This window comes from Mustelus asterias, chromosome 6 (assembly GCF_964213995.1).
Source record: "Mustelus asterias chromosome 6, sMusAst1.hap1.1, whole genome shotgun sequence".
Classification (NCBI taxonomy): domain Eukaryota; kingdom Metazoa; phylum Chordata; class Chondrichthyes; order Carcharhiniformes; family Triakidae; genus Mustelus; species Mustelus asterias.
The window spans coordinates 145,728,273-145,744,516 of record NC_135806.1 but is presented as its reverse complement, the minus strand read 5'-3'; the positions used below and the strand labels follow the sequence as shown (position 1 = coordinate 145,744,516).

At 49.4% G+C, this 16,244-nt stretch overlaps 1 protein-coding gene across 1 annotated transcript in view; it reads left to right on the top strand.

Annotated features, from left to right (window-relative positions):
• The window catches only part of spef2 (sperm flagellar 2), a 386,645-nt gene that overhangs the window by 112,791 nt on the left and 257,610 nt on the right, over positions 1–16,244 (top strand). Inside the window, exons 9-10 of the mRNA XM_078213897.1 lie at positions 6,938–7,125; positions 14,713–14,881. Coding sequence (XP_078070023.1) covers positions 6,938–7,125; positions 14,713–14,881 — 357 coding nt within the window. The remainder of the gene's footprint in view (positions 1–6,937; positions 7,126–14,712; positions 14,882–16,244) is intronic.

Below are 16,244 nucleotides of genomic sequence, written 5' to 3'. Positions count from 1 at the left end.
GGGACCAGGACAGGTTGTTGGTGATCTGGGCATCTAAAAATGTGAAGCTCTCGACCCTTTCTACTTTGTCCCTGTTGTTGTAGACGGGAGCATGTTCTCCTCTACGCTTCCTGAAGTCGATGATAATCTCTTTCATTTTGTTGACAGTGAGGGAGAAATTATTGACAGTTCACCAGATTCTCTACCTCATTCCTGTACTCTGTCTCGTCATTGTTTGAGATCCGACCCACGACGGTGGTATCGTCAGCAAATGTGAAAATCGAATTGGAGGGGAATTTGGCCGCACAGTCAGAGGTGTATAAGGAGTATAGCAGGGGGCTGAGGACACAGCCTTGTGGGGCACCGGTGTTGAGGATGATCGTGGAGGAGGTGTTGTTGCCTACCCTGACTGATTGTGGTCTGTGGGTTAGGAAGTTCAGGATCCAGTCGCAGAGGGAGGTGCCGAGGCCCAGGCCACGGAGTTTGGAGATGAGTTTTGTAGGAATAATAGTGTTGAAGGCTGAGCTGTAGCCAATAAATAGGAGTCTGACATAGATGTCTTGTTATCTAGGTGTTCCAGGGTTGAGTGCAGGGCCAGGGAGATGGCGTCTGCTGTGGACCTGTTGCGGCGGTCGGTGAACTGTAGTGGATCCAGGTAGTCCGGGAGGTTGGAATTGATTCGTGCCATGACTAGCCTTTCGAAGCACTTCATAATGATGGATGTCAGAGCCACCGGCCGATAGTCATTAAGGCACGCTGCTTGGCTTTTCTTTGGTAGCAGGATGATGGGCGTCTTCTTGAAGCAAATAGGGACCTCAGATTGTTGTAAAGAGAGGTTGAAGATGTCTGTGAATACCCCCGCCAGCTGATCCGCGCAGGATCTGAGTGCTCGTCCGGGTACCCCATCTGGGCCAGTTGCTTTCCGTGAGTTGACCTTCGAGAAGGCTGCTCTGACATCTGCAGTGGTGACCCCACTTACAGGTTCTTCCAGGGCTTCCAGGGTGGAGGACATTCTCTCGCTGACCTCTTGCTCAAAACGGGTGTAGAAGCTCATCAGGGAGTGGTGTGTTGGAGCCGGCGATTTTACATGCCTTCATGTATCACCTCACTCTTTTCAGGGTTAAATTCCACCTGTCACTTATCCGCCCATTTGACCATTCCGTCTATATCTTCCTGTCACCCAAAACACTCAACCTCACTGTTAACCACCCGGCCAATCTTTGCATCATCGGCAAACTTACTGATCATACCCCCCACATAATCATCTGTGCCATTTATATAAATGACGAGCAACAGGGGGTCCAGCACAGATCCCTGTGGTACGCCACTGGTCACTGGCCTCCAGTCACTAAAGCAGCCGTCTGTCACCACCTTCTGTCTCCTACCACTAAGAAGTTTAACAACACCAGGTTAAAGTACAACAGGTTTATTTGGTAGCAAAAGCCACACAAGCTTTCGGAGCCTTAAGCCCCTTCTTCAGGTGAGTGGGAATTCTGTTCACAAACAGGGCATATAAAGACACAGACTCAATTTACAGAATAATGGTTGGAATGCAAATACTTACAGCTAATCAAGTCTTTAAGGTACAAACAATGTGAGTTCAGTATCTTGTCTGCTTTCTTGCATCTTTGTAGAAACTTGATGTCTGTGTCGATATGCGCGATCTTCTTGGAGATCCTCTCCACTTGGAGCCGGCAGTTTGCAGTGTCGATGGTCGTCATGATGTCCTACCACTAAGCCAATTATGAATCCACCTTATCAGATCACACTGTATCCCATGTGTATTTGCCTTCTTAATAAGTCTCCCATGTGGAACTTTGTCACAGGCTTTGCTGAAATCCATTAAACTACATCAACCGCACTACCCTCATCCACACACTTAAGTAAAGTAAAGTTTATTTATTAGTCACAAGTAGGCTTACATTAACACTGCAATTAAGTTACTGTGAAAATCTCCGAGTGTCCACGCTCCGGCGTCGATTCGGAACACTGAAGGAGAATTTAGCATGGCCAATCAACCTAACCTGCACAACTTTGGACCGTGGGAGGAAACCGGAGCACCCGGAGGAAACCCACGCAGACACAGGGAGAACATGCAAACTCCACACAGACAGTGACCCGAGCCGGGAATCGAACCCAGGCCCCTGGCATTGTGAGGTAGCAGTGCTAACCACTGTGCCACTTGATTACATACTTAAAAAATTCAATCAAATTTGTTAGGTATGACCTCCCTCTGACAAAACCATGCTGACTATCCCTGATCAAACCTTGCCTCTCCAAATGGAGATAGATTCTCTCCTTCAGAATCTTCTCCAGTAGTTTCCCAATCACAGACATGAGACTCACTGGTCTGTAGTTCCCTGGCTTGTCTCTACAACCTTTCTTAAACAGTGGGGCCACATTTGCTGTTCTCCAGTCCTCTGGCACCTCCCCCGTGGCCAGAGGGGAATTAAAAATTTGGGTCAGAGCCCCTGCAATTTCCTCCCTCGCCTCCCACAACAGCCTGGGGCACGATTCATCCGGACCTGGAGATCTGTCCACTTTTAAGCCTGCCAATACCTCCAATACCTTGTCACTCCCTGATAATTTTCTCCAGAACCTCACAGTCTCTCCCCGAGCTCCATAACTACCTCCTCATTCTCGTGGGTGAAGACAGATGTGAAATATTAGTCTAACACCCAACCAATATCCTCTGCCTCCACCTACAGATTTCCCCCTTGGTCCGTAATGGGCCTACTCAGAACCATACAGCACAGGAACAGGCCCTTCGGCCCTCCAAGCCCGTGCCGCTCCCTGGTCCAAACTAGACCATTCTTTTGTATCCCTCCATTCCCACTCTGTTCATATGGCTATCTAGATAAGTCTTAAACGTTCCCAGTGTGTCCGCCTCCACCACCTTGCCTGGCAGCGCATTCCAGGCCCCCACCACCCTCTGTGTAAAATATGTCCGTATGATATCTGTGTTAAACCTCCCCCCCTTCACCTTGAACCTATGACCCCTCGTGAACGTCACCACCGACCCGGGGAAAAGCTTCCCACCGTTCACCCTATCTATGCCTTTCATAATTTTATACACCTCTATTAGGTCACCCCTCATCCTCCGTCTTTCCAGTGAGAACAACCCCAGTTTACCCAATCTCTCCTCATAACTAAGCCCCTCCATACCAGGCAACATCCTGGTAAACCTCCTCTGCACTCTCTCTAAAGCCTCCACGTCCTTCTGGTAGTGTGGCGACCAGAACTGGACGCAGTATTCCAAATGCGGCCGAACCAACGTTCTATACATCTGCAACATCAGACCCCAACTTTTATACTCTATGCCCCGTCCTATAAAGGCAAGCATGCCATATGCCTTCTTCACCACCTTCTCCACCTGTGACGTCACCTTCAAGGATCTGTGGACTTGCACACCCAGGTCCCTCTGCGCATCTACACCCTTTATGGTTCTGACATTTATCGTATAGCTCCCCCCTACGTTAGTTCTACCAAAATGCATCACTTGGCATTTATCAGGATTGAACTCCATCTGCCATTTCTTTGCCCAAATTTCCAGCCTATCTATATCCTTCTGTAGCCTCTGACAATGTTCCTCACTATCTGCAAGTCCTGCCATTTTTCGTGTCGTCCGCAAACTTACTGATCACCCCAGTTACACCTTCTTCCAGATCATTTATATAAATCACAAAGAGCAGAGGTCCCAATACAGAGCCCTGCGGAACACCACTAGTCACAGGCATCCAGCCGGAAAAAGACCCTTCCACTACCACCCTCTGTCTTCTGTGACCAAGCCAGTTCTCCACCCATCTAGCCACCTCCCCCTTTATCCCATGAGATCCAACCTTTTGCACCAACCTGCCATGAGGGACTTTGTCAAACGCTTTACTAAAGTCCATATAGACGACATCCACGGCCCTTCCCTCGTCAACCATTCTAGTCACTTCTTCAAAAAACTCCACCAGGTTAGTGAGGCATGACCTCCCTCTCACAAAACCATGCTGACTATCGTTAATGAGTTTATTCCTTTCTAAATGCGCATACATCCTATCTCTATGAATCCTCTCCAACAACTTCCCGACCACGGACGTCAAGCTCACCGGCCTATAATTTCCCGGGTTATCCTTCCTACCCTTCTTAAATAACGGGACCACATTAGCTATCCTCCAATCCTCTGGGACCTCACCTGTGTCCAGTGACGAGACAAAGATTTGTGTCAGAGGCCCAGCAATTTCATCTCTCGTCTCCCTGAGCAGCCTTGGATAGATTCCATCAGGCCCAGGGGATTTGTCAGTCTTTATATTCCCTAAAAAACCTAACACTTCCTCCCTTGTAATGGAGATTTTCTCAAACGGGTCAACACTCCCCTCCGAGACACTCCCAGTCAACACATCCCTCTCCTTTGTGAATACCGACGCAAAGTATTCATTTAGGATCTCCCCTACTTCTTTGGGCTCTAAGCATAATTCCCCACTTTTGTCCCTGAGAGGTCTGATTTTTTCCCTGACAACCCTTTGCTCCTAACGTATGAATAAAATGCCTTGGGATTCTCCTTAATCCTGTCTGCCAAGGACTCTTTCCCTGGTTATCCTCTTCCCATCTTCCAAATCCAGTTTCCTCTTTCAAATCATGAAAATGGGAACAGCTGGGGTTCGAGCTCAGATCCCTGTGGATCCTCACTAGTTACTGACTGCTTGGTGTAATATGACATTCTATCCCTTCCTTTGATCTGATGGTAACAATCAGCCTGGTCGCTTGCCCCTGATATTTCCGACAGATGGGTGAATGGGGTCTGGAGCTGCCAACCATTGCGTAAACTTCAGTTCCTCTACACCAAAGATTAACTCATGAGGAGAGATTACACTAACTGAGGTTTAATTCTGGAGTTTAGGTTACCCTGGAGCTGTGAAGCAGCAGTGCTAACCACTGTGCTACCATGAGTTTGTGTCTTTATATGCTCTGTTTGTGAACAGAATTCCCACTCACCTGAAGAAGGGGCTTGCAGCTCCGAAAGCTTGTGTGGCTTTTGCTACCAAATAAACCTGTTGGACTTTAACCTGGTGTTGTTAAACTTCTTACTGTGTTTACCCCAGTCCAACGCCGGCATCTCCACATCATGACATGTATTAACATACAGTGAAAAGTATTGTTTCTTGTGCGCCATACAGATAAAACATACCGTTCATAGAGAAGGAAAGGAGAGTGCAGAATGTAGTGTTACAGTCATAGCTAGGGTGTCGAGAAAGATCAACTGAATGCAAGGTAAGTCCATTCAAGAGTCTGACAGCAGCAGGGAAGAAGCTGTTCTTGAGTCGGTTGGTACGTGACCTCAGACTTTAGTATCTTTTTCCCGACGGAAGAAGGTGGAAGAGAGAATGTCCAGAGTGCGTGGGGTCCTTAATTATGCTGGCTGCTTTGCCGAGGCAGCGGGAAGTGTAGACAGAGTTAATGGATGGGAGGCTGGTTTGTGTGATGGATTGGGCTACATTCACGACCTTTTGTAGTTCCTTGCGGTCTTGGGCAGAGCAGGAGCCCATACCAAGCTGTGATACAATCAGAAAGAATGCTTTCTATGGTGCATCTGTAAAAGTTGGTGAGAGTCGTAGCTGACATGCCAAATTTCCTTAGATTTCTGAGAAAGTAGAGACGTTGGTGGGCTTTCTTAACTATAGTGTCGGCCTGGGGGGACCAGGACAGGTTGTTGGTGATCTGGACTCCTAAAAACTTGAAGCTCTCGACCCTTTCTACTTCATCCCCGTTGATGTAGACAATGGAGAATGCATTTTGGAAGGTCTAATACCGATAGGAAATATACAGTAAGTGGCAGAACCCTGAGGAGTATTGATAGGCAAAGGGATCTGGGTGTACAGGTACACAGGTCACTGAAAGTGGCAATGCAGGTGGAGAAGGTAGTCAAGAAGGCATACGGCATGCTTGCCTTCATTGGCCGGGGTATTGAGTTTAAAAATTGGCAATTCATGTTGCAGCTTTATAGAACTTGGAATATAGTGTTCAATTCTGGTCGCCACACTACCAGAAGGATGTGGAGGCTTTGGAGAGGGTACAGAAAAGATTTACCAGGATGTTGCCTGCTATGGAGGGCATTAGCTATGAGGAGAGGTTGGAGAAACTTGGTTTGTTCTCACTGGGACGAGGGAGGTTGAGGGGAGACCTGTTAGAAGTCTACAAGATTATGAGAGGCATGGACAGAGTGGATAGTCAGAAGCTTTTTCCCAGGGTGAAAGAGTCAATTACTAGGGGGCATAGGTTTAAGGCGCGAGGGGCAAGGTTTAAAGGAGATGTACGAGGCAGATTTTTTACACAGAGGGTGGTGGGTGCCTGGAACTCATTGCCGGGGGAGATAGTGGAAGCGGATACGGTAGTGACTTTTAAGGGGCGTCTTGACAAATAGAAACATAGAAAAACTACAGCACAAACAGGCCCTTCGGCCCCACAAGTTGTGCCGAACACATCCCTACCTTCTAGACCTACCTATAACCCTCCATCCTATTAAGCTCCATGTACTCATCCAGGAGTTTCTTAAAAGACCCTATTGAGTTCACCTCCACCACCCCTGACGGCAGCCGATTCCACTCGCCCACCACCCTCTGTGTGAAAAACTTCCCCCTAACATTTCCCCTGTACCTACCCCCCAGCACCTTAAACCTGTGTCCTCTCGTAGCAAACATTTCCACCCTGGGAAAAAGCCTCTGAGAGTCCACCCGATCTATGCCTCTCAACAAGTACATGAATAGGATGGGAATAGAGGGATATGGTCCCCGGAAGGGTAGGGGGTTTTAGTTCAGTCGGGCAGCATGGTCGGTGCAGGCTGGGAGGGCCGAAGGGCCTGTTCCTGTGCTGTAATTTTCTTTGTTCTTTGCTCTTTGAGAACCAAGACCAGTTTAAGCTCCTGTTTAAAAGAATGAAGTCTGAGGTGTGATTGTCCAGGTTTCCTGCCTGCTAGGTCTTGGCGAGAGAGGAGAAACGGGAACATATGGAACAGATCCAGCGGCAACGGGAAATGCACGAGTGGAAAATGGCTGAGCGTGCGGAGGAGCGATTTCGCAAACATTACACCCTGTGCTGGGAAGTGGTGGAACACATCATCGATTTAGCAACCAAGATTGCAGAATATCGTGAGCTTACACTGAGGTAGGTAGAATCCCCAAGCACAGTGCCCTCTCCTCTTGCTCACTGTGATAAATGCTCCTGTGGGGAAGGAGGGTTAAAGAGGGAGAGGTGTTTCCCCCGCCCCCGCCCCCCCCCCCTCCCCCCCCCACACCGCCACCCCCCATACCTGTACACCTCCATGAAAGGGAGGCTTGCAATGATAATATTGACTAAAGCACATTCCCCTTGTCCCTCTTTGAGGGAGTTGGGAAAAAGTTCCCATCCCGGCCACGCCAATCCCAGCCTTGCATGCTGGACGGTGGGGATTGGAGACCACCCCACTCACACCACTGAGTGTGAAGGAGGTGCTCCCTCTCATCCTCTGCTTCCTGGGCTGGACAGGGATCCCTATCAGGCCAGACCTAAAAACCCTCACAATTTACATTCTGAAAGGAATAGAGGTGGGTTTGCATTAGCAGAAGCTGGATTCAGGTTAGGATCAGAGGGTTCGGATCAGAGGGTTAGGATCAGAGGGTTAGGGTCAGAGGGTTAGGATCAGAGGGTTAGGATCAGAGGGTTAGGATCAGAGGGTTCGGATCAGAGGGTTAGGGTCAGAGGGTTAGGATCAGAGGGTTCGGATCAGAGGGTTAGGGTCAGAGGGTTAGGGCCAGAGGGTTAGGGTCAGAGGGTTAGGGTCAGAGGGTTAGGATCAGAGGGTTCGGATCAGAGGGTTAGGATCAGAGGGTTAGGGTCAGAGGGTTAGGATCAGAGGGTTAGGATCAGAGGGTTAGGATCAGAGGGTTAGGATCAGAGGGTTAGGATCAGAGGGTTAGGGTCAGAGGGTTAGGATCAGAGGGTTAGGATCAGAGGGTTCGGATCAGAGGGTTCGGATCAGAGGGTTAGGATCAGAGGGTTCGGATCAGAGGGTTAGGATCAGAGGGTTAGGGTCAGAGGGTTAGGGTCAGAGGGTTAGGGTCAGAAGGTTAGTGTCAGAGGGTTAGGGTCAGAAGGTTAGGGTCAGAGGGTTAGGGTCAGAGGGTTAGGGTCAGAGGGTTAGGATCAGAGGGTTAGGGTCAGAGGGTTAGGATCAGAGGGTTCAGATCAGAGGGTTAGGGTCAGAGGGTTAGGGTCAGAAGGTTAGTGTCAGAGGGTTAGGGTCAGAAGGTTAGGGTCAGAGGGTTAGGGTCAGAGGGTTAGGATCAGAGGGTTAGGGTCAGAGGGTTAGGATCAGAGGGTTCAGATCAGAGGGTTAGGGTCAGAGGGTTAGGGTCAGAGGGTTCGGATCAGAGGGTTCAGATCAGAGGGTTAGGGTCAGAGGGTTAGGATCAGAGGGTTCAGATCAGAGGGTTAGGGTCAGAGGGTTCGGATCAGAGGGTTCAGATCAGAGAGTTAGGATCAGAGGGTTCAGATCAGAGGGTTAGGGTCAGAGGGTTCGGATCAGAGGGTTCAGATCAGAGGGTTCAGATCAGAGGGTTAGGGTCAGAGGGTTAGGGTCAGAGCGTTCGGATCAGAGGGTTAGGGTCAGATCGTTAGGGTCAGAGGGTTAGGGTCAGAGGGTTAGGATCAGAGGGTTAGGATCAGAGGGTTAGGGTCAGAGGGTTCGGATCAGAGGGTTCGGATCAGAGGGTTAGGGTCAGAGGGTTAGGATCAGAGGGTTAGGGTCAGAGGGTTCAGATCAGAGCGTTCAGATCAGAGGGTTAGGATCAGAGGGTTCGGATCAGAGGGTTAGGGTCAGAGGGTTCGGATCAGAGGGTTCGGATCAGAGGGTTAGGGTCAGAGGGTTAGGGTCAGAGGGTTAGGGTCAGAGGGTTAGGATCAGAGGGTTAGGATCAGAGGGTTAGGGTCAGAGGGCTAGTGTCAGAGGGTTAGTATCAGAGCATTGGGGTCAGAGGATTAGGGTCAGAGGGTGAGGGTCAGAGGGTGAGGGTCAGAGGGTGAGGGTCAGAGGATTAGGGTCAGAGGGTTAGGGTCAGAGGGTTCGGATCAGAGGGTTAGGGTCAGAGGGTTAGGGTCAGAGGGTTAGAGTCAGAGGGTTAGGGTCAGAAGGTTAGTGTCAGAGGGTTAGGGTCAGAGGGATGTATTCGGCTTGAGGTCAGAGGCTGTATTAGAGACAGGGTCAGAGTTCGGGTTAGGAATTTTTCGCTGGCAGGGTTAGTGCCTGAGGCTGTATTAGGGTCACGATCACTGGGTGTATTAGGTGAGGGTCAGAGGCTGCATTAAGAACAAAGAACAATACAGCACAGGAACAGGCCCTTCGGCCCTCCAAGCCCGCGCCGCTCCCTGGTCCAAACTAGACCATTCTTTTGTATCCCTCCATTCCCACTCCGTTCATGTGGCTATCTAGATAAGTCTTAAATGTTCCCAGTGTGTCCGCCTCCACCACCTTGCCTGGCAGCGCATTCCAGGCCCCCACCACCCTCTGTGCAAAATATGTCCTTCTGATATCTGTGTTAAACCTCCCCCCCTTCACCTTGAACCTATGACCCCTCGTGAACGTCACCACCGACCTGGGGAAAAGCTTCCCACCGTTCACCCTATCTATGTCTTTCATAATTTTATACACCTCTATTAAGTCACCCCTCATCCTCCGTCTTTCCAGGGAGAACAACCCCAGTTTACCCAATCTCTCCTCATAACTAAGCCCCTCCATACCAGGCAACATCCTGGTAAACCTCCTCTGTACTCTCTCCAAAGCCTCCACGTCCTTCTGGTAGTGTGGCGACCAGAACTGGACGCAGTATTCCAAATGCGGCCGAACCAACGTTCTATACATCTGCAACATCAGACCCCAACTTTTATACTCTATGCCCCATCCTATAAAGGCAAGCATGCCATATTCCTTCTTCACCACCTTCTCCACCTGTGACGTCACCTTCAAGGATCTGTGGACTTGCACACCCAGGTCCCTCTGCCTATCTACACCCTTTATGGTTCTGCCATTTATCGTATAGCTCCCCCCTACATTAGGGTCAGGGTTACAGTCACGGGGGTGTATTCGGGTCAGGATCACTGGGTGTATTAGGATCAGGGTCAGGGTCAGCGGGTGTATGAGGGTCACAGGGTGTATTAAGGTCAGGATCACTGAGTGTATTAGGGTGAGGATCACAGGGTGTATTAGGGTGAGGTTCAGAGGCTGCATTAGGGTCAGGGTTACAGTCACGGGGGTGTATTACAGTCAGGATCACTGGGTGTATTAGGGTCAGGGTCAGCGGGTGTATGAAGATCACTGGGTGTATTATGGTGAGGGTCAGAGGGATGTGTTGCAAAGTTGAGTTTGTGAAGTATACACAAAGTCCAAGCTGAAACATTTGTTCCAAAATGTCAAGCAGTAGTCTTGACAAGAAAACCTGTTTTTAAAAATGTTTCCCTATCAGTTTAAAGCAGGCACTCAGCTACCAGGAACCTATAAGATTTGAATTTGATGGTGTTGACAAAATCAGACCAATCCTATTAAGGAAAATTGATAGGTCATCACAGGTATAAAAGAGAGTGCAAGGGGGAAAAACAGGAGTTACCAACGGTCAGCTCAAGTCTCGAGAGGAAGAGAGCAGCTCTCCACCCTGCCAGCTTCAGATATCTCTTATGGGAACGCACCATCTAACCAGCGAAAGGTACCAAATCAGAACAAACTTACGGAGAAATCAACCGAGAAACTCCAGAAAGTTCCAAAAGACACAAAACCTGGTTGTATTTATTTTTGAGAGTGACTAAATTCTATTTTTTTCTGAATGAATGAGTATTGTATCGATTTGAACAGCCTTCAAGTAGAATCTTATTTTATTCGGTGCGTTACTTGTTTAGTTAAAGTTCCAGGTTGGTTAAATAAATAACCTGTTAAGTGTAGATTTTGCAGTGAGTGTTGGGTGTTTCTGATAGTTACCCACTGAATGTTACTGAAGGACAGTTCACACCTTCCCACACACTTTAAACAGATTACCAGACGAGGGATTCCTCTTTGGGGGATTCGGTGTTACGTCTTAAAGGGGGACAACCTCCGCATCGTAACAGATATGTTAGGGTCAGAGGGGTGGGTAGGGTCACTGGGGTGTGTCAGGATCACTGGGGTGTATTAGGGTCAGGGACAGAGGGATGTGTTATAGAATCATAGAGTCATAGAGGTTTGCAGCATGGAAACAGGCCCTTTGGCACAACTTGTCCACGCCGCCCTGTCTTTAAAACCACTAAGCTAGTCCCAATTGCCTGCATTTGGCCCATATCCCTCTATATCCATCTTACCCATGTAACTGTCGAAATGTTTTTTAAAAGACAAAATTGTACCCGCCTCTACTACTACCTCTGGCAGCTTGTTCCAGATAGCTTGTTCCAATAGATAGGGTGAACGGTGGGAAGCTTTTCCCCAGGTCGGTGGTGACGTTCACATGGGGTCATAGGTTCAAGGTGAAGGGGGGGAGGTTTAACACAGATATCAGAAGGACATATTTTACACAGAGGGTGGTGGGGGCCTGGAATGCGCTGCCGGGCAAGGTGGTGGAGGCGGACACACTGGGAACATTTAAGACTTATCTAGGTAGCCACATTAACGGAGTGGGAATGGAGGGATACCAAAGAATGGTCTAGTTTGGACCAGGGAGCGGCGCGGGCTTGGAGGGCCGAAGGGCCTGTTCCTGTGCTGTTTTGTTCTTTGTTCTTTGTTCTTGTTCTTAAATGCCTGTAGATCCTGTCTCTCAAAATACCTTCCAACAATTTACCCACCACAGATGTGAGGCTCACTGGCCTGTAGTTCCCAGGCTTTTCCCTGCAGCCCTTTTTAAACAAAGGCACAACATTTGCCACCCTCCAATCTTCAGGCATCTCACCCGTGACTATCGATGATTCAAATATCTCTGTGAGGGGACCCACAATTTCCTCCCTCGCCTCCCACAATGTCCTGGGATACACTTCATCAGGTCCCAGGGATTTATCTACCTTGATGCGCTTTAAGACTTCCAGCACCTCCTTCTCTGTAATATGTACACTCCTCAAGACATCACTATTTATTTCTCCAAGTTCCCTCACATCCATGCTTTTCTCAACAGTAAATACTGATGAGAAATATTCGTTTAGGATCTCACCCATCTCTTGTGAATCCACACATAGATGACCTTGTTGATCCTTAAGAGGCCCTACTCTCTCCCTTGTTACTCTTTTGCCCTTTATGTATTTGTAGAAGCTCTTTGGATTCTCCTTTGCCTTATCTGCCAAAATAATCTCGTGTCCCCTTTTTGCCCTCCTGATTTCTCTCTTAACTCTACTCCTACACCCCCGATACTCTTCAAGGGATTCACTTGATCCCAGCTGCCTGTGCATGTCATGTGCCTCCTTCTTCTTGACCAGGGCCTCAATATCCCGAGTCATCCAGGGTTCCCTACTTCAACCAGCCTTGCCCTTCACTCTAAGAGGAATGTGTTTACCCTGAACCCTGGTTAACACACTTTTGAAAACCTCCCACTGACCAGATGTCCCTTTGCCTTCCCACAGACTCCCCCGATTAACTTTTGAAAGTTCCTGCCTGATATCATCAAAATTGGCCTTGCCTCAATTTAGAATTTTAACTTTTGGGCCAGACCGATCATTCTCCATAGCTATCTTAAAACTAATAGAATTATGGTCACTGGTCCCAAAGTGATCCCTCACTAACACTTCTGTCACCTGCCCTTCTTCATTTCCCAAGAGGAGGTCAGGTTTTGCCCCCTCTCCAGTCGGGCCATCCACATACTGAATGAGAAATTCCTCCTGAATACACTCAACAAATTTCTCTCCATCCAACCCTCTAATACTATGGCTGTCCCAGTCAATATTGGGAAAGTTAAAATCCCCTACTATTACCACCCTATTTTTCTTGGAGCTATCTGTAATCTCCTTACATATTTGTTCCTCAATTTCCCGCCGACTATTTGGGGGCCTATAGTACAACCATATCAAAGTGATTTCCCCCTTCTTATTTCTCAGTTCTACCCATATAGACTCAGTGGCCGAACCCTCAGATATATTGGGGTCAGAGGGCGTGTGAGGGTCAGAGGGTGTGTTAGGGTCAGAGAATGTGTTGGGGTCAGAGGGTGTGTTAAGGTCAGAAGGTCAGAGGGTGTGTTAGGGCCAAAGGGTGTGTTAGGGTCAGAGGGTGTGTTAGATTCAGAGGATCAGAGGGTATGTTGGGGTCAGAGGGTGTGTTCGGGTCAGAGGGTGTGTCAGGGTCAGAGGGTGTGTCAGGGTCAGAGGGTGTGTTAGGGTCAGAGGGTGTGTCAGGGTCAGAGGGTGTGTTCGGGTCAGAGGGTGTGTTCGGGTCAGAGGGTGTGTTAGGGTCAGAGGGTGTGTTCGGGTCAGAGGGTGTGTTAGGGTCAGAGGGTGTGTTAGGGTCAGAGGTGTGTCAGGGTCAGAGGGTGTGTCAGGGTCAGAGGGTGTGTCAGGGTCAGAGGGTCAGTAGGTGTGTCAGGGTCAGAGGGTGTGTTAGGGTCAGAGGGTGTGTCAGGGTCAGAGGGTGTGTCAGGGTCAGAGGGTCAGAGGGTGTGTCAGGGTCAGAGGGTGTGTTAGGGTCAGAGGGTGTGTCAGGGTCAGAGGGTGTGTCAGGGTCAGAGGGTCAGTAGGTGTGTCAGGGTCAGAGGGTGTGTCAGGGTCAGAGGGTCAGTAGGTGTGTCAGGGTCAGAGGGTGTGTCAGGGTCAGAGGGTCAGTAGGTGTGTCAGGGTCAGAGGGTGTGTTGGGGTCAGAGGGTCAGTAGGTGTGTCAGGGTCAGAGGGTCAGTAGGTGTGTCAGGGTCAGAGGGTGTGTTAGGGTCAGAGGGTCAGTAGGTGTGTCAGGGTCAGAGGGTCAGTAGGTGTGTCAGGGTCAGAGGGTGTGTTAGGGTCAGAGGGTCAGTAGGTGTGTCAGGGTCAGAGGGTGTGTCAGGGTCAGAGGGTGTGTTAGGGTCAGAGGGTGTGTTAGGGTCAGAGGGTGTGTCAGGGTCAGAGGGTGTGTCAGGGTCAGAGGGTGTGTTAGGGTAGGGTTAATAATATTTTATTACTCTGGGGGATTGTCTCAGCCCTAGTTAAATTGCCAGGCTCAGACATGGGAATCATGGTTAGGCCACATTTGGAATACTGCGTCCAGTTCCAGTCGCCGCACTACCAGAAGGACGTGGAGGCGTTAGAGAGAGTGCAGAGAAGGTTTACCAGGATGTTGCCTGGTATGGAGGGTCTTAGCTATGAGGAGAGATTGGGTAGACTGGGGTTGTTCTCCTTGGAAAGACGGAGAATGAGGGGAGATCTAATAGAGGTATACAAGATTATGAAGGGTATAGATAGGGTGAACAGTGGGAAGCTTTTTCCCAGGTCGGAGGTGACGATCACGAGGGGTCACGGGCTCAAGCTGAGAGGGGCGAAGTATAACTCAGACATCAGAGGGATGTTTTTTACACAGGGGGTGGTGGGGGCCTGGAATGCGCTTCCAAGTAGGGTGGTGGAGGCAGGCACGCTGACATCGTTTAAAACTTACCTGGATAGTCACATGAGCAGCCAGGGAATGGAGGGATACAAACGATTGGTCTAGTTGGACCAATGAGCGGCACAGGCTTGGAGGGCCGAAGGGCCTGTTTCCTGTGCTGTACTGTTCTTTGTTCTTTGCTCACCAGATAATGGTGTGACTGTGTTCTCCCTCAGTTTAATTCCATGGAAGCTGATGAGGGAGTGGAAGGAGATGTTCTTCCATGAACTGCCCCTTTACGGCCAACAGATCACAGAGCCACAAACCTCAGAGGAAGTCTCAGTGAGCGCACTGGAGCTGGAGACGCAGCAAATGCTTAATGCCCAGGATTATGAAGATTACAGGGTACACACTCTTCATTACACTGTGTGTGTCTGTGTGTGTGTGAGTGTCTGTGTATGTCTGTGTGTATGTGAGAGTGTGCCTGTGTGTGAGAGTGTGCCTGTGTGTGAGAGTGTGTGTGTGTGAGAGAGTGTGTGTGAGAGAGTGTGTGTGAGAGAGAGTGTGTGTGTGTGAGAGTGTGTGTGCGTGAGTGTTTGAGAGTGTGTGTGTGTGTGAGAGTGTGTGTGTGTGTTTGAGAGTGTGTGTGTGTGTGAGAGTGTGTGTGTGTGTGTGTGTGCGTGAGTGTGTGTGTGCGTGAGTGTGTGTGTGAGTGTGAGTGTGTGTGTGTGTGTGCGTGAGTGTGTGTGTGTGTGAGAGTGTGTGTGTGCATGAGTGTGTGTGTGTGTGTGAGGGTGTGTGTGTGAGGGTGGGTGTGAGTGTGTGTGGAGGCTTTGGAGAGGGTACAGAAAAGATTTACCAGGATGTTGCCCGGTATGGAGGGCATTAGCTATGAGGAAAGGTTGGAGAAACTTGGTTTGTTCTCACTGGAACGACGGAGGTTGAGGGGCGACCTGATAGAAGTCTACAAGATTATGAGAGGCATGGACAGAGTGGATAGCCAGAAGCTTTTTCCCAGGTGGAAGAGTCAATTACTAGGGGGCACAGGTTTAAGGTGCGAGGGGCAAGGTTTAAAGGAGATGTACAAGGCAAGTGTTTTACACAGAGGGCGGTGGATGCCTGGAACTCGTTGCCGGGGGAGGTAGTGGAAGCAGATACGATAGTGACTTTTAAGGGGCGTCTTGATAAGTACATGAATAGGATGGGAATAGAGGGATATGGTCCCCGGAAGGGTAGGGGGTTTTAGTTCAGTCGGGCAGCATGGTCGGTGCAGGCTTGGGGGGGCTGAAGGGTCTGTTCCTGTGCTGTAATTTTCTTTATTCTTTGAGTGTGAGTGAGCGAGTGAGTGAGTGAGCGAGTGAGTGAGTGAGGGAGTGAGTGAGTGAGCGAGTGAGTGAGTGAGCGGGTAAGCGAGTGAGTGTGTGAGTGAGTGAGTGTATGAGTGAGTGAGTGAGTGTGTGAGTGAGTGTGTGAGTGACTGCGTGAGTGAGTGTGTGTGTGAATGAGTGTGTGAGTGAGTGAGTGAGTGAGTGTGTGTGAGTGAGTGAATGAGTGTGAGTGAGTGAGTGAGTGAGTGAGCGAGCAAGTGAGTGAGCGAGTGAGTGAGCGAGTGAGTGTGCGAGTGAGTGTGTAAGTGAGTGTGTGTGTGAATGAGTGTGTGAGTGAGTGTGTGAGTGTGTGAGTGAGTGAGTGAGTGAATGTGTGAGCAAGTGTGTGAGTGAGCGAGTGAGCAAGTGAGTGAGCGAGTGAACGAGCGAGAGTGAGTGAG